General features: G+C 39.6%; 1 protein-coding gene across 3 annotated transcripts in view; it reads right to left on the bottom strand.

Annotated features, from left to right (window-relative positions):
* Positions 1-26,336, bottom strand: part of LOC126292231 (centrosomal protein of 164 kDa) — a 625,143-nt gene that overhangs the window by 21,655 nt on the left and 577,152 nt on the right. For all 3 annotated transcript variants that reach the window (XM_049986106.1, XM_049986107.1, XM_049986105.1), the window contains exons 19-20: positions 9,880-10,269; positions 1,776-1,963 (exon numbers count right to left, since the gene is read on the bottom strand). In XM_049986106.1, the coding sequence (XP_049842063.1) occupies positions 1,776-1,963; positions 9,880-10,269 (578 nt within the window). The remainder of the gene's footprint in view (positions 1-1,775; positions 1,964-9,879; positions 10,270-26,336) is intronic.

Below are 26,336 nucleotides of genomic sequence, written 5' to 3' on the forward strand. Positions count from 1 at the left end.
AATGTTTGGAAAGGTAAAGAAAAACCACGACGGGGGTCCCCCAGGGTTCAATTTTTGGACCAACCCTATTCCTTGTATATGTGACGACCTTTCACTTGAAATTCAACAACCAAAATTGCTACTTTTGACAGGTGATACTGGTGTTATAATAAATCCCATTAGAGAGAAAACAACAGAGGAGTTTTTAAAGAATTATTAAGTGGCCCTCTGAAAATTGACTCTCCCAAAATTTTGAAAAAAATGCGCTACATTCAGTTCTGTATAGCAAACAGAGTCATACTGACAACTGATGTAGCACATGAGCAGGCGTCAGTAAGTAGGATAGAATGCTCCAAATTTCTGGATGAATGTATTGATGTAAAATTGGAACTGGAAGAAGCTCATTACTGAGCTTCTCAAACAATTAAGTCAACTACTTTTGCTCTTTGTATAACTGCTAATCTCAGAAACAAATGTATCAACCTCCTGGCATATTTTGCAGTTTTCCACTTATTATGTTATACAGAATAGTTTTCTGGGGTAAGTCATCATTTAGAAAGGAAGTACTGATTGCACAAAAGCAAGCAGCAAGAATAGTATGTGGTGTTCACCCATGGGCATCATGTAAGTATCTATTTTAGGAGCTATGCATTTTAACTGCACCATCACAATACATATTTTCGTTAATGAAATTTCATCATAAATAATCCATCACAATTTGAGAAGATCAGTGATGTACATGCCTACAACTGTAGAGGAAAAAATGACCTTTATTAGCCATTGTTAAAGCTGTTAGTGGCTCAGAGAGGAGTTAATATGCAGCAATAAAATTTTTTGATCATTTGCCCAATAGCTTCAAATGTATGACAGGTAATGAATAAGTTTTAAATCTAATTTAAAGTCACTGCTCCTGGACAACTCCTTCTATTCCACTGACAAATTTCTATTTGAAAACTGGTAGCCAATTAAAAAAGGAGGCTTGTCTTTAAGTGCCATTGCACAAGTAGGAACAAAATGATAATGTGTTCATTGATGTTGCTAATAATTTATACATATAGACTGACTCTCTTCATATCATTTTGATAAAAGAATTGTTCAAATGATCTATGAAACATGTAACTAACTAACTAACTACAAACCCTATGACTTAACTAGGACAGTGTTTCTCTACCTTTCAGGATTTGTGTCCCAGTTTTCAATCATAATTCTCATCGGACCTCTCTCCGCCTCTCCCCACCTGCCTCCCCACCTCCTTCTTCATATTTGTCTGGAGTGTAGACTGGTATGAAAGTGAAGCGTGCAGAATAAATAATTCAAAAAAGAATAGATGCTTTTGAAAGTTGTGGTACCAATGAATGCTGAAGATTAGATGGGTACATTGAATAACTAATGAATAAGTGTGAAATTAAATCAGGAAGAAAATAAATTTGTCGCACAACTTGACTAAAAGATCAGTTTATATGACAGATCCTGATGCATCAAGGGATAGTTAATTTGGTAATGGAGGGAAGTATGGGGAGGATTTGTTGTAGAGGGAAGTGGCAGTATGCAGGTTCAGTTGGATTTAGGCTGCGGTACCTACGAAAAGATGAAAAGACTTGCACAGGATAGACTAGCATGGAGAGCTGCATCACACCTGTCTTTGGACTGAAGACCACAAGAAAAATTTCAATAGATAACTTCTTTAATTTAAAAGCTAAAATTAATGGTATTGTTTAAATATGCATGTATATATATGTGCAATTGGATATGATAAATAATGAATGTTTTTATATATATTGTAATATAAACAGTACCTTATATAACTGATCAAGCATAGACCTCGCAGACGGTCCTCTCCCTTCTTGCCTCTGCCTCAGCTCATTCTGTCGAGCCTGGAAACTGTCTCGCTGCATCCGCAAAAAATCTTTAGCTCGACGAACCGAGTCTCGTTCTAGGTGAATGCGATGTCGGAAGAACTCAAGCTCTGAGCTGCCAAACTTCCCTATAATTTTGCAGACAGGAGTAACACATTGGTAACCATGAAATCAGGTTCTTTGAGAACACATAGGTAAGTATTTGTTTCACTGAAAATAATAATATGTAAGTTTAGATTAGTAGAAATGCTGTATTTCATTTCATTGCAGGATTGGTGCAATAAATTACAGTAAAAATATATAATTCTTCCTCAACATATGTAATGTAAATATGTAAACTGAGGATGAGTGAGACACAGCCACTTACAGCACCAATGACTACAGGGCCCATGGACATACAAATTAGAAAAACAAATTGTTTCAGAAAGTAGGGACATAGAAGTAATTGTTATTTTGTCTACTCATCTCCAACTTTTCTCTTTGTAAATCCAAACTGTGGAAAAGTCAGTACAGTAACTCTGCAGTACTTTAGTTGTTCAAAAAGCAATGCAGTAGTTCTTGGTTTGTGGTAGAATTGTGATTACACTAATAAAGAAAAGGGTATGATTCAAAATGGTTGGTACAGTGTGGGAAATGTTCTAGTGCCTAAAAATAAATGTCTGAATTTATTTTGTGTCTTACCAAAATTAAATTTTATAGACAAAATCAGGAAAACAGTCCCAATAATCACATCTGTGTCAGATTTCTCAGATACCACAACACACTGCGGTAATTACTGCTCACAAGTAGTTCACCAGGACCACATGTGCCCGTGTCAGTGCAGTATGCACAGTTTTATACATCTGTTTTGTTTTATTTATTAGAGATGCTGGGATACAGGGTAACTCATTGTTTTAACAATGATATTCATGATAGTAGTATATCAATTAATTTTACATTATAATAGAGGAAAATAAACAAGATACATAAAACAACAAGTTTTGAAGTTAAACTTTACGCATACATTATGAGATGTTTGTATTAGTATGCAGGGACTTCAGAAAGTTAAGTTACACTTGTTGTTCTTACTGAGACTATTGCACAACAAGAGCAATACAACGTGGGAGTGAAGTACACAGCAACTGAATATTTACCGCAGAGCTGAAATATGCGGACTAATGTGATTCTTGTGGGTAAAACAGCTAAATTGTACATAGATTAACCATGAAATTCTGGTAATGTATGGACCAAATGCAATGCCATATCAACATTTTTTCGGAAATCTGAAGGAACAACAGGGGGGACGGAGAGATTTTCCAATGATGAGGATGTTCAAAAAGCAGTTCTCAAATGGCTTTATGAGCAAGGAGTGCATTTCTGTAGTTGAGGAACTGAACAATTGGTAGAACAGTCTGGTCATTGTTTACCAAGAGTTGGTTACTATGTCATGAAATAGTGTCATGTATCTGTGTGACTCTGAAGGTAGTGCAACATACTATAACAGTTACTTGGCATGCCATAATAATGTGTAACTTTTTAAAGTCCCTCATAATATCTCAATACTTGGTAGTCAATATGATACCTTTTATGACAAAAAATAATCTGTATTTATACTTGCACTAATGGAAAATGTCAATTATACAATGAAACTACACACATACACACTCATTTATGCTAAAGTTACACTAACTGAGTTGAATTTATTTTGCAACAGGTATTCTTTCAATTTGCTCTCAAATTATGGCGTTTCAAGAGCAAGACTTTTGGTGTCTGCCAGCTTTGAAAGCTTTAATTCCTGAATAATTTACTCCCTTCTGTACAAGCACAAAGACAATCTGGTTATTATGTAATTCCTATTTTGACCCCATATTGTCATCATGGTATGTACTATCAGTTTTGAAAACAGAGTGGTTTTTATTAATGAAACATACAAGGAAGAAGATTATTGATACATCATTCTGAAAACCTGGAATGCTGTTCATGAATGGCGGAACAACAGGTTGAATCACCACCCTGACATAGATTTTTACAGTCTGGGTTCGTGGGATGGCAATGAGAGTGCTCCTGTTGTCATGTAAGATCATACCAGAAATCATGACCCTCCCCTCCAGTGTAGGTTCAGGTTCTAACCAACTCTTGGCTCTCACTGGTTTTGAGGCAGAACCATCTTTCATCAGAAAACATAACAGACCTCGACCCTGCCCTCCAATGAGATCTCATTTGACACTATTGAAGTCGCAAACTGTGGTGGTTTGGGGTAAGTGGAATGCATGCTACGAGGCGTCTGGCTCAGAGCTGCCCTTGGGGCTACCAATTTGTAACAGTTCATTGCGTCACTGTGGTGCCTGCTGCTGCTCAGACTGCTGCAGCAGATACAGTACACTACACCAGAGCCATATGTTGAGCACTATGGTTTACCCTCTCGGCAGTGCCTCGTGGCCATCCAGAGTCCAATCTTTTTGTGATTGTAAATTCTCGTGTCCGTCGCTGTCCAGCTATCATGTACGGTGGCTACATTCCTGCCAAGTCTTTCTGCAATATTGCAGAAGGAACATCCAGCTTCTTATGGTCCTATTACATGACCTCTTTCAAAATCAATGAGGTGTTGACACTGGTGTCTTTGCCACGTTAAAGACAGTCTTAACTAATATCAACTTGCCATGACAAATCTCACATGATCACGACCACTACATCGTGAATTTAAAGCAAACCTGAGTTGCATCCTCATAGTGGTGCTCCTACCACCACTCTTATGTTACAGTGCAAAATTTGAATAAACATCATCTTTTAGACATAGGAACAAGCCTACCAACTTTTGTTTATGTTGCAGAATTCCTCCTTGGTGTTGTGATTTTTTTCTGTCATTGTGGCTCATCACAGCTGCAAGATGCTTGAAGACAGACACTGAGTATTGAGTGAAACTCTGCAAAGAAGTTCTGAGAATTGGAATTAATTGGGGAATCTTGAGCCCTCTACATATCACTCTGGTAGGGACCAAGAAGATGAGATTAGACCAATTAGAGGCACACAGAGATATTCAAGCAGTCGTTCTTCCTGCACCCCATATGTCAGTGGAACTGACAGAAACTCTAATACTCTAATACCAAGCCCACATCTTCTCCTTGCTTCCCATGGTGCAAGTCTACAGTGACTATGAGATGACACAAAAACTGGGAACGAGTATAATGCAGTGCAGATTTTTGCTTGCTTCTCTTGTGTTTTAGCTTGTAGGGGTAGTCTTTAAGTCACAGCAAAAAGACTGCTATACCTTTTAACTTTCAGTCTAAAGGCCATACATTCTGCATTTGTGATTTGTGCTTGTGTGAATGTGTGTGTGTTTTCTACTTCAGAAGAAGGGCTTTTGGCCAAAAGCTAAGCTGTATAGCAGTGTTTGTTGTGCCTGTCTGCGACTGAATGTCTCGTATATTTGGTAAGGTACTATTATTGTTATTACATACTGAACTTTCCCTTGTTTAAATGTTGCCTACTTTTAGCCCACTATACGGGGCAGTAATCTGTGCTGTAATACAGTACATTTTACTTAAGGAGAAGCCATTCCATTATTGATAAGGTTCACGGCTGCAACATGATGGATGTCATTCTTCTGAGTTCTTAAAAGGTTGCAGACTTACAGTGCTGATAAAACAACTAAAGTTTTGCATTAAGTTGGAGATGACTCATCACACATTTATGAAGCTGGTAAAACAACTGAAGTTTTGCATTGGGGTAGAGATGAAAAACACACCAGCAAAATAATAGTAACATATAAGAGGATGCACTTATTTTGTAAATATAAATTTAATTCATGTTCTAGCAACTCCAGACTTACCGCTCCATTCCTTAAACTGATGACAAACTACATCCTCACTCACAATTATCTCTCGACTGAGAGGAAGATACACAGAAAAAGATGTAATGGCCAGAGGTAATAGTGTGCCACCCTCACAGGTCATCTTGTTTATGCCACCTTCCCCATAGAAGAAGCCTTCTTAGTCATCAAAGATCCTAAAAACCCTCATCTGGTTCAAGTTGATCATTGACACCAATATGATTTGGACCTCAAAGCCTGACAATGTTGTCATTTCTTCACAGCTGGAACATCGTTTGTGCTACCTGTTTTGTCTTATCATCTTTATCTTAATATGCCATTTTCTCAGACATCTATCTTCACCTCTCAATAGATCCAGACAAAGCTCCATCCACATCAAAACCACCAACTGCTAATGATGTGTCTACTTTAACTGCCATACCTCAAAAAGAGTCCCCTGTACCATCCTGAATTATGTGAGTGGGATTTTGCAAGGTAAACAGATGAATCTCGCAGGCCATATCCTCATATATTGCCAACACTCCAACCACTCTTTCTAACAAACCCTTCACCCCCCCTCCCTCTCCTTATTTCCCAGTATCACTTCAGACTGCAAAAGCTGAAACAGTTCTTCTACATCGGCATCAGTTACTTTCCATCATGTGCTGGAAAGGAGACTGTGTTGTTGTTGTCTTCAGTCCTGAGACTGGTTTGATGCAGCTCTCCATGCTACTCTATCCTGTGCAAGCTGCTTCATCTCCCAGTACCTACTGCAACCTACATCCTTCTGAATCTGCTTAGTGTACTCATCTCTCGGTCTCCCTCTACGATTTTTACCCTCCACGCTGCCCTCCAATGCTAAATTTGTGATCCCTTGATGCCTCAAAACATGTCCTACCAACCGATCCCTTCTTCTAGTCAAGTTGTGCCACAAACTTCTCTTCTCCCCAATCCTATTCAATACCTCCTCATTAGTTACGTGATCTATCCACCTTATCTTCAGTATTCTTCTGTAGCACCACATTTCGAAAGCTTCTATTCTCTTCTTGTCCAAACTAGTTATCGTCCATGTTTCACTTCCATACATGGCTACACTCCAAACAAATACTTTCAGAAACGACTTCCTGATACATAAATCTATATTCGATGTTAACAAATTTCTCTTCTTCAGAAACACTTTCCTTGCCATTGCCAGTCTACATTTTATATCCTCTCTACTTCGACCATCATCAGTTATTTTACTTCCTAAATAGCAAAACTCCTTTACTACTTTAAGTGTCTCATTTCCTAATCTAATTCCCTTAGCATCACCCGATTTAATTTGACTACATTCCATTATCCTCGTTTTGCTTTTGTTAATGTTCATCTTATATCCTCCTTTCAAGACACTGTCCATTCCGTTCAACTGCTCTTCCAAGTCCTTTGCCGTCTCTGACAGAATTACAATGTCATCGGCGAACCTCAAAGTTTTTACTTCGTCTCCATGAATTTTAATACCTACTCCGAATTTTTCTTTTGTTTCCTTTACTGCTTGCTCAATATACAGATTGAATAACATCGGGGAGAGGCTACAACCCTGTCTCACTCCTTTCCCAACCACTGCTTCCCTTTCATGCCCCTCGACTCTTATTACTGCCATCTGGTTTCTGTACAAATTATAAATAGCCTTTCGCTCCCTGTATTTTACCCCTGCCACCTTTAGAATTTGAAAAAGAGTATTCCAGTCAACATTGTCAAAAGCTTTCTCTAAGTCTACAAATGCTAGAAACGTAGGTTTGCCTTTTCTTAATCTTTCTTCTAAGATAAGTCGTAAGGTCAGTATTGCCTCACGTGTTCCAACATTTCGACGGAATCCAAACTGATCCTCCCCGAGGTCTGCATCTACCAGTTTTTCCATTCGTCTGTAAAGAATTTGCGTTAGTATTTTGCAGCCGTGGCTTATTAAACTGATAGTTCGGTAATTTTCACATCTGTCAGCACCTGTTTTCTTTGGGATTGGAATTATTATATTCTTCTTGAAGTCTGAGGGTATTTCGCCTGTCTCATACATCTTGCTCACCAGCTGGTAGAGTTTTGTCATGACTGGCTCTCCCAAGGCCGTCAGTAGTTCTAATGGAATGTTGTCTACTCCGGGGGCCTTGTTTCGACTCAGGTCTTTCAGTGCTCTGTCAAACTCTTCACGCAGTATCGTATCTCCCATTTCGTCTTCATCTACATCCTCTTCTATTTCCATAATATTGTCCTCAAGTACATCGCCCTTGTATAAGCCTTCTATATACTCCTTCCACCTTTCTGCCTTCCCTTCTTTGCTTAGAACTGGGCTGCCATCTGAGCTCTTGATATTCATACACGTGGTTCTCTTCTCTCCAAAGGTCTCTTTAATTTTCCTGTAGGCAGAATCTATCTTACCCCTAGTGAGATAAGCTTCTACATCCTTACATTTGTCCTCTAGCCATCCCTGTTTAGCCATTTTGCACTTCCTGTCGATCTCATTTTTGAGACATCTGTATTCCTTTTTGCCTGCTTCATTTACTGCATTTTTATATTTTCTCCTTTCATCAATTAAATTCAATATTTCTTCTGTTACCCAAGGATTTCTAGCAGCCCTCGTCTTTGTACCTACTTTATCCTCTGCTGCCTTCACTACTACATCCCTCAGAGCTACCCATTCTTCTTCTACTGTATTTCTTTCCCCTATTCCTGTCAATTGTTCCCTTATGCTCTCCCTGAAACTCTGTACAACCTCTGGTTCTTTCAGTTTATCCAGGTCCCATCTCCTTAATTTCTCACATTTTTGCAGTTTCTTCAGTTTTAATCTACAGTTCATAACCAATAGATTGTGGTCAGAGTCCACATCTGCCCCTGGAAATGTCTTACAACTTAAAACCTGGTTCCTAAATCTCTGTCTTACTATTATATAATCTATCTGATACCTTTTAGTATCTGCAGGGTTCTTCCACGTATACAACCTTCTTTCATGATTCTTAAACCAAGTGTTAGCTATGATTAAGTTGTGCTCTGTGCAAAATTCTACTAGGCGGCTTCCTCTTTCATTTCTTAGCCCCAATCCATATTCACCTACTATGTTTCCTTCTCTCCCTTTTCCTACACTCGAATTCCAGTCACCCATTACTATTAAATTTTCGTCTCCCTTCACTATCTGAATAATTTCTTTTATTTCATCGTACATTTCTTCAATTTCTTCATCATCTGCAGAGCTAGTTGGCATATAAACTTGTACTACTGTAGTAGGTGTGGGCTTCGTATCTATCTTGGCCACAATAATGCGTTCACTATGCTGTTTGTAGTAGCTTACCCGCATTCCTATTTTCCTATTCATTATTAAACCCACTCCTGCATTACCCCTATTTGATTTTGTGTTTATAACCCTGTAGTCACCTGACCAGAAGTCTTGTTCCTCCTGCCACCGAACCTCACTAATTCCCACTATATCTAACTTTAACCTATCCATTTCCCTTTTTAAATTTTCTAACCTACCTGCCCGATTAAGGGATCTGACATTCCACGCTCCGATCCGTAGAATGCCAGTTTTCTTTCTCCTGATAACGACATCCTCCTGAGTAGTCCCCGCCCGGAGATCCGAATGGGGGACTATTTTACCTCCGGAATATTTTACCCAAGAGGATGCCATCATCATTTAATCATACAGTAAAGCTGCATGTCCTCGGGAAAAATTACGGCTGTAGTTTCCCCTTGCTTTCAGCCGTTCGCAGTACCAGCACAGCAAGGCCATTTTGGACTACCCTCTTCTATTCCTTCCTGTTTCTCCCAAAGAGATACTTGCAGCTCACCCAATATATAAAAAGTACCTGATTTGTGTGCTGCTCTAGCTTCCATCTCCTTTACACTTTGGCGACATGACAAATATCCAGGGGCATCAGCTTTGTTGTGCATCTGCCAAGAACGTACTTTCCAGCCCTGTCTGTGGTATCAGAGTGGATGCAGTTGAGTCACATACCAACTCCATTGTAATGTCTGAGCAGATTTATTTGGAAATGAACACCTATTTGTCATTCACATGGACTAATGACTACCATTAAATGATGACCATTATTTGGTTGACCGCTCACTCACAGGGTACTGAACATAACATGAGTAACTTCAATGTCATGTGAATCATGCTACAGAAACACTAACTTCCTTTAAGCTGTATATCTGAGAACTGTGTGTGTGTGTGTTGGGGGGGGGGGGGGATACAGAGGGGGGAAGTATGTAACATGGAATCAAATATCATACCTGTGTCAGAGAAAGGGTAGCGCAGGTATGTGTCTGTGTGGCTAGCAGCTGGGAACTGGTCTTCGAGGTCTTCGAGGGTCCGCAGCTGGCGGCGCAAGTTTTCGACGGGCGAGCAGCTTCTGCCACCATCGCCATTGATCTCACCATCAATGTCAACGTCAATAGAGTGTGCTATATTGTTGTTGTTGTTGGCAGCATTATTGTTAGTTGTTCGCGCTGTCGGGGTGCTGTGGTGTCGGCTGAACAGCTGTCGCCGCCGCCGAGTGCTGTTATTGTTGGTGTTGGAGTTGGTGTTGTTGCCAGCTGTATTGTTGATGTTGTTGTTGTTGCTGCTCCCATTGGTGCCTCCTTTATTGATGTCATTCATGTTGTGTGCATCTCTCGCCTCACCTGCAAACATAGAAGCAGTATGGAGAGATTAAACAATTTTATAATATATTTAAGCTCTATCAGTCATTCTGCAAAGTGGAACAAGTCATGCTATTTGTTTTCGTATCAGTATTATAAAATAGCCCTCACATTCCACTGGGAAACAATGGTTTACAGAAGCTTGAAAGCGTAAAATATGACAAGGATAACGTAACAAAGCAAAGCAAGCATGTATCTCATCCACATATCATTTGTAATGTGCTTCAGCCTGTATAAAAAGGCATAAAACTGTAATAATAATGTAACAAAACAGCCGAACTTTAACTAATATCTTAACAAAGATCTTTTGTCTATAAGTATATTTATTATCAACATAATAATGCCATTAATATGTAGCAATGCCACTGTTGTGAGTAGGAACTGGCAATGTAGGCTAAAAAAGGTCTCCTTCATATACTTAAGTCACTCTACAACAAAATTCAGAGACTGTACTTTGACATACGTACTATCTGCTTAATATTAGTTGTACAAGAATATGTAGTTGTGACAAATGAAAATTTATTTTTATCATATGTAGCAAGTAAAATCGTAGATGTCAGAGCCTTCCAAATAAAACATTTCTGTTTGGAGTAGTCATTTTCTGTTATTGTTATGACTGTGTAACTTTAAGGATTTCATCTCCACCTGAGGAGTGATTGCTATATTTATACTTGTGAAACTATATGGATACTATTTTGCATCAAATTGAACAAACAGTATTCATAGCTTTCATATTTAACCCTTATTCTCCAGAAACTGAGAATGACTGTACGTATATGCTACATATTATATTGGTAGTATGTGAGCTCCAACAGTTTCTATAGTAGGGCAAGAAAATCTGTGCCAAAAGATGGACAGGAGACAATAAATTGATGATCTAAGAAAGTTGTAAACAGGGCAGTAGAATAGAGGTTTTTATTAAATGAAGGGCCAAGTGAAGTGAAGCAGGGATTGGCACACTAGACCAAAATTTTGAGGAAAAGAGATTCAAATAAAAATACAGCTATCAGGTTTCATGTTTTTTACCATTTCCCTAAAGTACTTCAAGTGAATGCTTCCTTCAGAAAGACGCACCAAGTTGATTGATTGATAGTGTATCAGCCTCAGATGATACTTTCTGTACATCCAGACTGCTGTCTCCCTTAGTGTGTACATTCTTGAGGTGTGAGTTTTTCAAGGGCAAAGGTTACAGCTTCTAATTTCCACCAGTCTCGTCAGAATTGGGGAACAGAATTCCACAGTCATCCAAAATACCTCACCAGACCTACCTACTGCAGTTGTCAGAGGAAGAATCTACTATGTGGATATCCAGCATTTGACAATGGAGAATGGCTTTGGGGATGGTGCGAAAACTTGAACTTCCCTCTTTGATGCAATGTATGTATGCTAAAGAAAAAAACGCTTATGTAAATCATTCACTACTTTGTAATTACTTCTTGCTGCTGTAATTTCTTTACCATCTGACTTCACTACAAAAAGGTGTACATGACTATAGTATTAAAATCTTAAATTCATCGACAAATAACATCAAAGGTCTATGCAATAACATTGCATTATTTAAAAATAAAATAAAAAATATATTTCCTTGATAATTTTTTAATTCCTTATATGATTTTGTAACAGAGATGTGAAGACTCTTTTTTTCTTTTTACCTAGACCTACACACACACACACACACACATTTCTACAGCTAAATTGTGTCCGCTGATACGCAATGCTCCATTGCTCTAGTTTGAAAAAAAGATTTGTCCAAAAGCTAGCAAGCTTTCAGTCTTGTTTATGTGCCTATTGACAACTCAATGCCTCCACAATTCCATGAACTGTTACCTTTGCTTCTAAATTATTTCGATTCTGCCATAACTTTCCAGTACTATATTTTGATTATTTATTTGCCATTCATTGTTGTACAACACTTGATAATCCTTGTACTATATGTTTTCTGATGTCTTTTCTTTTCATTATGCTTCTGATTTCATTCTAGTTATTTTAGTTAGTTATTTTGTCTGCATCTGTTTTTCTGGAAATTGGCTGTACTTTCCCTGACAGCCCTTGCCACATTTCCTATATTATTTGTTTTTATATATTTCTTTTTGAGTCATAGATCTTTATATCTAACACAATATAAAAGGACTGATGGAATATGTGCATAAAAAATAAATAAATGAAATCATAAAGAGAGAGAACTGTAATGATGTACTTAAAAAATTAATTTTATTCAAATGAAGGAAATAGTGGTTCATACAGTTGTGGCATTTGTTTAAGTGGAAATATTGTGCAGGGACTACTTTTGAACAGAACTGCAATTGGAAGCATGGGCATTCAAAGCACTGTTTAGCCATCCATATTTATGTTTTCCATGGTCTCCCTTATCTGCCTAAGGCAGACACCACAGTAATTTTCTTGAAAGTAACATAGCCAGGTTCCTTGTGCAATCTGATCTTGTGCTCAATCTCTAATGACTTTTTATCAGTGGGATGCTAAAACTTGATTTTCCTTCCTTCAATAATTATGTCATTATTTGTCATGCACTACATGCTGCATGTTTCTGTATGCATTTCAGAATGATGATTTTTTTGCATTGCTTAAGGAAAATATTTTGTGCAAGTATCACACTCTCATGGATATTTCACATTATAATGGAGTAAAAGCTTCTATATGCTCATGTCTTTGAAACTGGTGGATCCTCAATGGCATAGACAACCCCAGTCCCAAACTCATGATTGAAATTACATTCCTGAGTGCGTAGTATGGCCCACTTTCTGAGTGCAAAGACGTGAATGAACAGCATTCTTACCTTACAGCATACTACATCTACATGCACACCCATACTCTGCTAACCACTGTGAAGTGTGTGACAGAGATACTTCCAATTTAACCAGTCATTAGGGTTTCATCTTATTGCATTCAAATCTGGAGCACAGGAAAATTGACTGTTTAAATGGCTCTGTGGGTGCTGCAATTAATTTAGTCATAATGGGAAATGTAGGGGGCTGTAGTACATTCCTAAATTCCTCAGTTCAACTTGGTTCTTGAAATTTTGCATGGAAGTTTTGAGTATCTGCCAGTTCAGTTTCTTCATCATCCTAGAAACACACTCCCATGAATCAAACAAACCTGTGACCATTGTGCTGCCCTTTTCTGCATACACTGAATGTCTGATGTTAATCCTATTTGGTACGGGTCTGACATACCTGAGAAATACTGTATGATGGGTCACACAAGTGTTTTGTAAGTAATGTCCTTTATAGACTGACTGCATTTTTCTAGTATCCCACCAGTGAACTGAAGTCTTATACCTGTCTTATCTACAACTGAGCTTATGTGATCATTCCACTTAATATCCCTACAAATTGTTACACTCAGGTATTTGTATGAGTTGAACATTTCCAACTGTTACTTGTTGATATTGTTATCATAGGACACAACATTTTTCTTCATTTTGTGAAGAGCACAGTTTTCCAAACATTTCAAGGAAGTTGCCAATCTTGTACTAATTTAGAATCATATCAAAATCTGACTGAATATCTGCACAGCATTTTTCAGATAGTACTTCATTATAGATAAATGCATTAGATGTGGGAAGTCTGAGATTACCATTAATATTGTTTGCCAGATCATTGATATGCCAATAACCTTGCCACAGTGGTAAAACCAGTTCCCATCTGATCACTTAAGTTATGCACTATTGAGCTCGGCTAACTCTTGCCATGTGCTGTTGGCAGGGGAGATGCATTCAGTCTTATGAGGCCAGTTGAGAAGCTACTTGACTGAGTAGTAGTCAAGAAGTAGTGGCTCTGGTCATGAAAACTGACAATGGCTGGAAGAGCGGTGTGCTGCCCACATGCCCCTCCATATCCGCATCCAGTGACACCTATTGGTTGAGGTTGACACAGGAGTCGATCAATACAGGTGGACATTTTGAGGCTTATTTGGGTGAATTTCAATTTTAAGTTATTAATGTACAACATGAACAGAATGGGTCCCAACACAATTCGCTTCAGCACACCGAATATTCATTCTACATCTGTCGATCAATTTCCATCTGAGATTACACGCCGTGTGCTTTCTATCAAGAAATCCTCGATCCACTCACAAATTTTATTAGATTGTTGTTGTTGTGGTCTTCAGCCCTGAGACTGATTTGATGCAGCTCTCCATGCTACCGTATCCTGTGCAAGCTTCTTCATCTCCCAGTACGTACTGCAGCCTACATCCCTCTGAATCTGCTTTGTGTATTCATCTCTCGGTCTCCCTCTACGATTTTTACCCTCCACACTGCCATCCAACACTAAATTGGTGATCCCTTGATGCCTCAGAACATGTCCTACCAACCGATCCCTTCTTCTAGTCAAGTTGTGCCACAAACTACTCTTCTCCCCAATCCTATTCAGTACCTCCTCATTAGTTACGTGATCTACCCATCTAATCTTCAGCATTCTTCTGTAGCACCACATTTCAAAATTCCTCTTCTCCCCAATTCTATTCAATGCCTCCTCATTAGTTGTGTGATCTACCTATCGAATCTTTAGCATTCTTATGTAGCACCACATTTTGAAAGCTTCTATTCTCTTCTTGTCCAAACTAGTTATCGTCCATGTTTCAGTTCCATACATGGCTACACTCAATACATATACTTTCAGAAATGACTTCCTGACACTCAAATCAATACTCGATGTTAACAAATTTCTCTTCTTCAGAAACGCTTTCCTTGCCACTGCCAATCTACATTTTATATCCTCTCTACTTCGACCATCATCAGTTATCTTGCTCCCCAAATAGCAAAACTCCTTTACTACTTTAAGTGTCTCATTTGCTAACCTAATTCCCTCAGCATCACCCGACTTAATTTGACTACATTCCATTATCCTCGTTTTGCTTTTGTTGATGTTCATCTTATATCCTCTTTTCAAGACACTGTCCATTCCGTTCAACTGCTCTTCCAAGTCCTTTGCTGCCTCTGACAGAATTACAATGTCATCGGCGAACCTCAAAGTTTTTATTTCTTCTAAATGGATTTTAATACCTACTCCAAATTTTTCTTTTGTTGCCTTTACTGCTTGCTCAATATACAGATTGAACAGCATCGGGGAGAGGCTACAACCCTGTCTCACTCCCTTCCCAACCACTGCTTCCCTTTCATGGCCCTCGACTCTTATAACTGCCATCTGGTTTCTGTACAAATTGTAAATAGCCTTTCGCTCTCTGTATATGTATATGTATAAACTCCAACCTCTGCCACTTTCAGAATTTGAAAGAGAGTATTCCAGTCAACATTGTCAAAAGCTTTCTCTAAGTCTACAAATGCTAGAAACATAAATTTGCCTATTCTTAATCTAGGCTCTAAAATAAGTCGTAAGTTCAGTGTACCCATATTTCTACGGAATCCAAACTGATCTTCCCCAAGGTTGGCTTCTACCAGTTTTTCCATTCATCTGTAAAGAATTCGCATTAATATTTTGCAGCTGTGACTTATTAAACTGATAGTTCGGTAATTTTCACAACTATCAACACCTGCTTTCTTTGGGATTGGAGTTATTATATTCTTCTTGAAGTCTGAGGGTATTTCGCCTGTCTCATACATTTCGCTCACCAGATGGTAGAGTTTGGTCAGGACTGGCTCCCCCGAGGCTGTCAGTAGGTCTGATGGAATGTTGTCTACTCCCGGGGCCTTGTTTCGAGTTTGGTCTTTTAGTGCTCTGTCAGACTCTTCACACAGTCATATCTCCCATTTCATCTTCATCTACCGCCTCTTCCACATCCATAATACTGTCCTCAAGAACATCGCCCCTGTATAGACCCTCTATATACTCCTTCCACCTTTTTGCTTTCCCTTCTTTGCTTAGAACTGGGTTTCCATCTGAGCTCTTGATATTCATACAAGTGGTTCTCTTTTCTCCAAAGGTCTCTTTTATTTTCCTGTAGGCAGTATCTATCTTACCCCTAGTGAGATAAGCCTCTACATCCTTAAATTTGTCCTCAAGCCATCCCTGCTTAGCCATTTTGCACTTCCTGTCGATATCATTTTTGAGACGTTTGTATTCCTTTTTGCCTGCTTCATTTACTGCATTTTTATATGTTCTCCTTTCGTCAATTAAATTCAATATTTCTTCTGTCACCCAAGGATTTCTACTAGCTCTCATCTTTTTACCTACTTGTTCCTCTACTGCCTTCATTATTTCATCCCTCAAAGCTACCCATTCTTCTTCTACTGTATTTCTTTCCCCCATTCTTGCCAATTGCTCCCTTATGCTCTCCCTGAAACTCTGTACAACCTCTGGTTTAGTCAGTTTATCCTGGTCCCATCTCCTTAAATTCCCACCTTTGTGCAATTTCGTCAGTTTTAATCTACAGTTCATAACCAATAGGTTGTTATGAGAGTCCACATCTGCCCCTGGAAATGCCTTACAATTTAAAACCTGGTTCCTAAATCTCTGTCTTACCATTATACAATCTATCTGATACCTTTTAGTATCTCCAGGCTTCTTCCATGTATACAACCTTCTTTTATGATTCTTGAACCAAGTGTTACCTATGATTAAGTTGTGCTCTGTGCACAATTCCACCAGGTGGCTTCCTCTGTCATTTCTTATCCCCCAATCAATATTCACCTAATACATTTCATTCTCTCCCTTTTCCTACTACCGAATTCCAATCACCCATGACTTAAATTTTTGTCTCCCTTCACTATCTGAATAATTTCTTTTATTTCATCATACATTTCTTCAATGTCTTCGTCATCTGCAGAGCTAGTTGGCATATAGACTTGTACTACTGTCGTAGGCATGGGCTTCGTGTCTATCTTGGCCACAACAATGCATTCGCCATGCTGTTTGTAGTAGCTTATCCGCATTCCTATTGTTTTATTCATTAGTAAACCTACTCCTGTGTTACCCCTATTTGATTTTGTATTTATAACCCTGTATTCACCTGACCAAAAGTCTTGCTCCTCCTGCCACCAAACTTCACTAATTCCTAATATATCCAACTTTAACCTATCCATTTCCCTTTTTAAATTTTCTAACCTACCTGGCCGATTAAGGGATCTGACATTCCATGCTCCGATCCGTAGAATGCCAGTTTTCTTTCTCCTGATAACCACATCCTCCTGAGTAGTCCCCGCCTGGAGACCCGAATGGGGGACTATTTTACCTCCGGAATATTTTACTCAAGAGGACACCATCATCATTTATCCATACAGTAAAGCTGCATGCCCCCACTGGACTAGCACTGATGAAATGATAGCTCAGTTGGTAACTGGATTCTCCGCAAAAAGCACAATACCAGGTTTGAGTCCCAGTCTGGTACACAGTTTTAATCATTTATAAGGTTTGGAAACAGTGTACACTCTGCTGAAGAGTCAAAATTTGTTTTGCAAACAATCCTCAGGCTGACAAAACCATGTCTCCACAGTATCCTTCCTTCCACAAGTGCTAGTGCTGCAAGATAGACTGTTTGTGCACCTTGCTAAGATTGGAAGGTGTAAGATGAAGTACTGGTGGTGAGTAACTGTTGGTAGCGCAGTGATAGGGCATTTGATCCAAAAGGCCATGTTCTGGACTCAAGCCAATATCTGGCAAACAGTTGACGATATCAGTATTTTTTCCTCCTCTTGTTTCCTTTAATATCCGTAGCTGTAGCTTATATCTGTATCAACATTCATAGGGAAATTTTGGAAAACAGGTAGAAGAAACAAATCCTGTAAGTTCTGCCAACAACATTGTATTTCTGTCAGAAGTGGAAAGGGACTTGTAAGATCAGTACAGTGCTTATGAATTAAGTGACAAACAACTGCACCAAACCAGTAATGAGTACAAAACAAGCCCCCAGCAGGAAAGCAAGGAAAGATGCGAGAACAGTCTGAAGATGAGCTGAAAGAAATGTGAAACTGGAAATGGTTCGAGTTAAATAAACTGGTTGCAGTTACATTATAGCCTTACAATTATATTGCGGTCATAGTTCTCAATGTGCCAACTTTCAATAAGATAGCTCATAATATCAGCTGAATTGAATGGACAGTATTTTGAAAAGAGGTTGTAAAATAAAAGCAAAATATTGTTAATGAAGTACAGTCAAGTTTAATCAGGTAATGCTGAGGGAACTAAAAGTCATATGCGAGTTTTGCTATTTGGTCAAAAAACAACTTACAATGACTGAAGTAGAGAGGGTATAAAATTCAGTGTGGCAATACGAAGAAAAGATTTTCTGAACAAGAAGAATTTGTTCACATCAAATACAAATTTCAGTGTTTTCTGAATGTCTCTGTCCTTATAATGAAATGAACCATGGGTGATAAGCAGTACAAGCAAATAAGAGAGTAGAAGCTTTCTAAACTAGGCTGTAGAAAGGTGAAGATTAGATGAGTAGGTCAGTTAACCGATGAAGAGGTGCTGTATCTTGTCAGGGCGAAAAGAGCTTTTGCAAAGTTTTAATAAGAGGTAGAGCAGATTGGTAGGATACATCCTGAGACAACAAGGAATAGTGAATTTATAATGGATGAAAGTATGGGCAGTAAAAATTACAGAGGGAGACCAAGGCCTGAATCGTGTAATCACATTCAGATGGATGTAGGATGCAATGGTTATGGAGAGATGAAGAGACTTGCACACAAGTGATAGTGTGGAGAGACACATTAAACTGGCCTTTGAAATGAAGACTACAAGAAGACAACAGATTCAGGTGAGATCTTGCACTCTTTTCCTTCTTATACATCCCTATAATTTTCCCATTATTATTGCTCTTGTAGCTGTATTTTGTTCTCCTAAGCTCCAGATCACCTCAGGATTGATTTTTGAATTTCTAGCTATCGGTTGGTTCATTTATGATTTGATTCTGAAGTCAGTGCCTCAGACAGTAAAGCAATTGACAGACTGATGGTTTAAGTTTAAGGATTTACTTTGATGATCAACACAAACTAGACTATGCGAGGCAACACTGCAGTCTTGAATGCAGACATCAAAAAGTGTTAACTGCCACTAGCACTACCACCACCAGGTGCAGATCTGAAGGAGAGGGGGGGGGGGGGGGGGGGCAGACACGTGTCATGGGGGCTCACGGCTCAAGTCACCATTTCCCCCCAAAACACATTGCAGTAGAAGTATGTACACTTTACACATGAGGTGTGTGAGAAAATTAATGGGACTGACAATGCTGTGAACAATCTGGGAATTCTGTGTTGTTCTATTTGTGTAGACCTATGTGTTATCCCTTCCAGATGCTCAGTTTGAGTTTCAGCTGCCTACAGTTGTGATGTGATTTTTGAGAGCATCATCAGTGAAGCTGTATTTTTGTTGTGTGTTACGAGAATGGAACAGCAGAATTTAGAGCAACTTTATGCCATCAATTTTGTGTTAAACTCTCATAATCCATGAGTGTGACCTTTCAACAGTTGGGGAACATGCCTTGTCAAGATTGCAAGTTTCTCTCCAGCACAAATCATTTTTGGAAAGCTAAGAATGCATTGAAGATGAACCTCATTTAGGGAAACCTTTAACTTCAAAGACTGATGAAAATGTAAAATTTTTGTGCCTGCTTTTATGAGGTCAGACTGACTTTTATCAGTAAGGATGATGAGTGATCTGTTAAACTTAAATACTTTCATCATATATCAAATTTTGACTGAATTTTTGCACATGCAAAAGGTTTGTGCCAGAACGGTGCTGAAAAACTTCACAACAGAGCAGAAGAACAATTGAAAGAATATGTGTGCATTGACCTTCTTGAGAGGGCTGACAATGACCACAAATGGTTCAGTCGTGTAATCCTGGATTTTTGACTACGATCCTGTGGCAAAGCTGCTAAGCATGGAAGCACACTGAGGTATCTCCTCGAATGTGAAAAGCTTGAATGAGCAAATCAAAGATGAAAACAATTCTGATTTGCTTTCTCGACAGTAGTGGTATCGTGAATAAAGAATTTGTTCCTTGCGGACAAACTGTCAACCAAATATTTTACAAATATGTACTAAAAAGGCTCAGGAAAAGGGTGAATCGAGTGAGACTGGACATTGCAGAAAGGGATGCTGCAACAGGACAACACCCCATGTCACACAACCATTTCAATCACAGAATTTTTGACCTCAAAAAGCATTCCTGTTGTACACCCCCCACCCACCCCTTTTCACCTGCTCTGCATCCTTGTGACATTTTTCTTTTTTTGCAGTTGAAAAATGTGTTAAAAGGATGTCAATTTGGGACTCTAGAGAACATTCAAAAGACTGTGATCAGCATGTTGAAGACCCTACCAGTTGAAGACTTTCAGCACTGCTGCCAAAAGTTCAAACAACGACTCTTTCAGGGTCATTACTTTTCTCACACATCTCATATATCATTTTCCAAATTCCACAGTTAACACATGGAGACTAAAGTAACACAAAAACTAAAAGTCTCAAAAATGGCAAGGAGTTCTATAAACTATAAGCTACACATAACATGGGATATTTTTCAATTGGTTGTGTGACAGCCTGCCCAAACAGATGAGCTTACGACTTGACCAGCAACATTCTAGCCAGGTAGAGGTATACACTCCCATGCCGACTCTTCTTGCATCAACAACAAATACACATGGTTTGTGATTGAACTGACAAGCCACAGGAAATTGAGAAACAAAGAACATAAGGGGAAAGCACTCCACTAATAAACACTAACTTCCTGAAATTAGGTAGAAACAACTAAAGGAAATAGCTGTTTCTCTCTTGTACAGCCATAGTTTGCATACTTGTGTTTACAATTTGTAGGACTAGGTAAAAATATTGGTAACAGTGAGAGCATGCTTTGATTTTATTTTGTGTAAATTAGACATTGTTAAAGTTGTGAGAGTCTGTTATTATTATAGTTCATAAATTAATTGTGTGATACTTGTCCTTCTTCAATTTTTGGTTGAGTGCTTTTCAAGTGCTATATTACTCTGAACTGCAATTTCTAGAATGTTGTGCTACAGTGTTGTACTAAGTACTGACATAAACAAATTATTATTATTATTACATCACAAATTTTTCTACATTTTATTGTTTTTAAAATTGTAGGCATCTGTGGCCTGTTAAAATTTTGGGTGATGGCAAGTATTTGCCAGTGAAGACTGGAGGTGTGAGGAAAAAACTACAAGATGTACCACCCCCTCCCCCTTTCCTTACAACCAAATCCTGGTTCTGCACCACTTCCCTGCCAGCTGGTTGCCTGGCATGTGAGTTCTCATGGATTCACTAAAGTGCATAAAGTAAATATCATCATGACTCCTTCCGCATTCTTGCACATCTGAGCTAGTGCTCAGCCTCTAATAATCTACGAACCATGGAAGGTCCAGAATGGATTAACACAATATTATGAAAAGGGTGTATTGCTACTCACCACACAGAGTAAGTGCTGAGTTGCAGACAGCCACAGTGAAAAAGACTGCTTAACATTAAGCTTTGGACAAAAAAAAGTATGTCTTCAGAAATAGAAAACACATACACACACACATTCCCACCAGTGGCCAGAGACCATGGCCATGTGTCATGTGTGTGTGTGTGTGTGTGTGTGTGTGTGTGTATGTGTGTGTGTGTGAGTTGTGCCTTTGTGAATGTATGCATGTTTATATTTCCAAATGCTGAAATATTGAACAGTTTTTTCATTGTGGCTTCTGCAACTCAACGCTTCCTCTGTGTGGTGAGTAGCAATACATCCTTTTCATAATATTTTTCTGATAATCTTCACTTTGACAAGATTTTATAATCAAACTTTCCTCCTTTTCGTATCAATTATTTGTTGCTCAACTGAGTGCTGACATGAAATACTCACAAAGTCAAAATGATTTATTGTTTCTAATTTTCATTTGTTGTGAAATACACCTGATGACTTTCTTAGGGCAGTCAACTGAGTAATTAAATGTCAATGTAAAAGTGATAATTTTCTGAGATGATGTAGGATATTCATCGACTGATGAGTGGTGTCCTTTCCTTATTTTTTGCTTGTTGCTTCCATCCTTAAATCTTCATTATAGGGAATAAACAAATAAATAAGGAATAAATGTGTTCATAACCCACATAAGATATCAGCACAAATAACAGAGGGGATGTGGGAGAAGTCATTTCATCCAGCTGGAATGGGCATGTTCTGCAACTCTGAATCGGATGTACTTAGAGCACTTGTGAATTTACAGCTAAATCATCTTGGTAGTAATGTGATGAACATTTTGGTGATATAGACAAATCAGTGTTCATGATGACAACTCGAGTGTAAGACAGTTACAAACAGGGGCTACTGCTTCCATGCAATGAATAGAGGTATTGTATCTGTACCAAACATTATAACAAAGTGGACTGCTGTCTCAGTGTTTCCCATTTTATATGAAAGGCTCGAGTTTCATGGAACATCTAGTCTTTTCATTGTTTTGGCTCCACTAGATGTGTTCGAGTAACATGCAGATGAATGCTGGCTGAATTAGTAGCCATAACATTGGTTGTTTTATTTTATGTCATAATGAAGTTACATAATGAAAAAAAATTAAGTGAACTGCACTGCCAATGCAAATAATATTATCTTTTCACCATAAAGATGACTCGTTGAGTTACCGACAGGCACAACAGAAAAGTCTTTTACACATTATAGCTTTCAGCCATAGCCTTCTTCAGAAAAGAAAACACACACACATATTCACACAAGCAGGTATACTTCATGCACACGACTGCTACCCTCAGCCAGAATGCAAGTGTCACACTGAATGAAAGTGGTAATCCGGAGTGGGCAGGGAAGAGGGGAGGGATATCAGGGTACAAGAGAGGGGGAGTGTCTGACAGAATGTGCAGGGACTAGATGGCAACATGACAAGGCTGCTGGGTGCAGCTTTGGGAGGTTGTGGGGGAGAAGTTGACGGGAGACCGGGAGCATAAAAGGAGAGGGACAGAGAAAGGGAAAAGTCCAGTGTATGCATTGGCAGAGGGCAGTGCACAATGAGAATGAGGGGACATGAATAGGAAGGAGGTGGTAGGACAGAGGGGCCAGAAACTGTTGGGTGGAGAGTGTGGGGACAGTAGGTTACCATAGGTTGTAGCCAGGATAGTTTCGGGAACAGAGAATGCGTTGTAACGATAACTTCCATCTGTGCAGTTCAGGAAAGATGGAAGTGGAGGGGAGGATTCAGATAGCCCAGGTTGTGAAGCAGCTATTGAAATCAAGAATGTTATGTCCAGCTGGATGTTGTGCCACAGGGTGATACATTTTTTTCTTGTCCACAGTCTATTGGTGTCATTCATCCTGGTGGGCAGCTGGTTGGTAGTCATACTAATATAATAAAAACTGTGCATTGACTGCAGCAGAGCTGGTATGAGAGATGGCTGCTTTAATAGATAGCCTAGCCTATGATGGTGAATGTTAAGTCTGGGGAAGGATAAGCCTGTGACAGGAGTGGAATAGAAAGTGCTGGTTGGTTGGATTGGGCAGGTCTTGCATCTGTGTCTTCCAGGGATGGAGCAGGATGTTGTGGAGATTGGGTGGATGATGAGACACCACTTTAGGAGGGGTGGGAAGGATCTTGGGTAGATGTCTTTAATTTCAGGGCATGATGATAGATAATCAAAGCCCTGATGAAAGATGTGGTTCAGTTGTTGCAGGTCAGGGTGGTACTGGGTGCTAAGGGAGTGCTCATTTGTGGCTGATGCTGGGGTGGAGGAATGACTGGTTGTTTGTGGAGAAGTGGCAGGAGAAATCTGTTTGTGGTCAAGGTCTGGAGGCGTGCCTGTCTACAAAGGCCTTTGTGAGGCCTTCAGCATATTGTACAAGAGAGTTCTCGCTACAGCAGATGCATAGTACATGGGTGGCTGGAGTTGTATAGGAGGGATTTTACGGTGTGGAAGGGCTGGAAGTTGTTAAATGCAGTTATTGTTGGTGGTTGGTGGGCTTAACATGGACAGAGGTGTGGGTGGAGCCATCAGAGAGGAGGAGCTCAATGTCCAGGAATGCAGTACACTGGTTTGAGGAGGACCAGGTGAAGTGGTTGGGAGTGAAGGTGTTGAGGTTGTGAAGGAATGGGGATAGGGTGTCTTCACCCTGAGTCCAGATCATGAAGATATCAATGAACTTGAATCAGACCAGGAGTTAAGGGTTTTGGGAAGCTAGGAAGATTTCCTCTAGATGGCCTGTAAACAGATTGGAATAGGAGGGTGCCATGCAGGTGCCACGGCTGTGCTGCAGATATGTTTCTTTACCTTTCTTTCAAAGGAGAAGTAGTTGTGCATGTGAATAATGTTAGTATGGTGTATAAGAAATGAGGTAGTGGGTATGGAGTTTGAAGGATGTTGGGAGAGGTAGCATTCGGTGGCAGCAAGACCTTGGGTATGAGGGAAGCTGGTGTATAGGGAGGTGGGCATCAACAGTGATGAATAGGAATCCAGAAGGTAAAGGGTTGGAGGTGGTGGAAAGCCAGTGAAGAAAGTAGTTGGTATCATTGACAATGGAGGCTAGATTTTGGGCAGTTGGTTGGAGGTGTTAGTCAGTGAGGTCCAAAATTATTTCATATGTTTGGTGTATTGGGTATCATAGAGGTGATGAGGGAGATGGACTCAGATGGGAGGTTCTGGGAAGGGCATATGGATTTCAGTAGGGATAGGAGGCTATGTTGGACTTCTGGGATGGAATCATTCTGGCAGAGGAGGAGTCAGACAATTGGCAGAGGCATTCCTTCAAGTAGTCACTGCACTGTTCATCCTTTCTTCTATTGAAAGGTCAGTGCTCTTGGGACAGGACCTGTGATGCCACATTGGATGTAAGGAATTCCTGGAATGTGACCTGGTGTGGTTAGGTGGAAGAGGGTGAGGACCATGGTCACATAGGGATATGAACTGATAGAGGTTGGGTTCAATGTTGGGGTTAGATTGGCTTTGGTTGGAGGGGTTGGTGGCAAAGGAATGTTTCCATTGCAGGGATTGAGAGAAGTAGAGTAGGTCTTTGGCAAGCCCAGCAACGTTAAACTTAGATTTAGGGCTTAAGGTGAGGCCTTGGATAGGACTGAAACTTCTGTAAGGTTGAGGATTTTGGAGGAAAGATTAACAACAGTGTTACAGAAGTGTTTTGGCTCTGGATTTAGTGAAGCGTTAGTAGGGAGTTTCGGGAAATGTGATAAGTTGAAAATGTTGGCTAGGCACAATCTGAGGGATTGATGAGGAGGAATACTGTGGGTAGGATAGCGATTGGATATTGGTGCCCCAAGGCAGCAACAGGATGTCAGCAGGATGGATAATTTATGGACGTGGTGTCTGGAATGCTCTTCCAGGTGCTGGAGAGCAAGGGATTCAGTTTCAGAGATGTGATGTATCTAGAAGGAATGGCACAGTAGCACCATCTTGTGGAAGGAGCAGAGGTGGTTCTAGGATGCCTTTACCATGGAGATGTGTTTCTGCAGTACCAGGTTGTTGAGAGAAAGGGCTTGTCAGAAACTGAAAAAGTGAAGGTCATTGTGAAAGGAGGGATGGGATCCAGAGAAAGGAATTTTTAAGGATAGGCTGTTGGTTGGGGTGGTGGTGGGGGGTTGTTCAACTGTATAGGCAGTGTTTAAGGAACTGGATGTGTAATGGGGTTTTAACCAGGGAAAGGGATGCTTTTCCAAAATGAATAAGGGAGCATTGGTCCAAGGTGGCAGGGATGGCATTGGGGAATCAAGAAATTGTCTACGAAATGGGCAAATGAAGGCATTAGGTGGTTGTGATGGGAAATAGATAAAAGAAAAAGATTTTTAAAAATATGTGGAGACATGCAAAAATACATGAAAAGATAAGAAAATAACATAAAAGATGCACAGAATGGGTGGGGTATGGGAGTATGTACTTGTTGAGATAAGGGAAGGAGGAGTGAGGGGAGAGTGGATTGTTAGATCAAAGTTCACAAGTTCAGTTGACAAAGATAGATGTGGAAAATAACTTGCAAAAATTCTTGAGAATGTGGGAGGAAATATGACAGAAATAATTATGATTATCAGCAGGAAGAATGTGGGGCACAAGATGCTGCACCAACAATCTGCACAGCCAGGTAGTCACGTGTTGTGCGCTGATGAGATCATTGATACGGGGTGGTTCAGAGGTA

This window comes from Schistocerca gregaria, chromosome 9 (genome assembly GCF_023897955.1).
Source record: "Schistocerca gregaria isolate iqSchGreg1 chromosome 9, iqSchGreg1.2, whole genome shotgun sequence".
Lineage (NCBI taxonomy): Eukaryota > Metazoa > Arthropoda > Insecta > Orthoptera > Acrididae > Schistocerca > Schistocerca gregaria.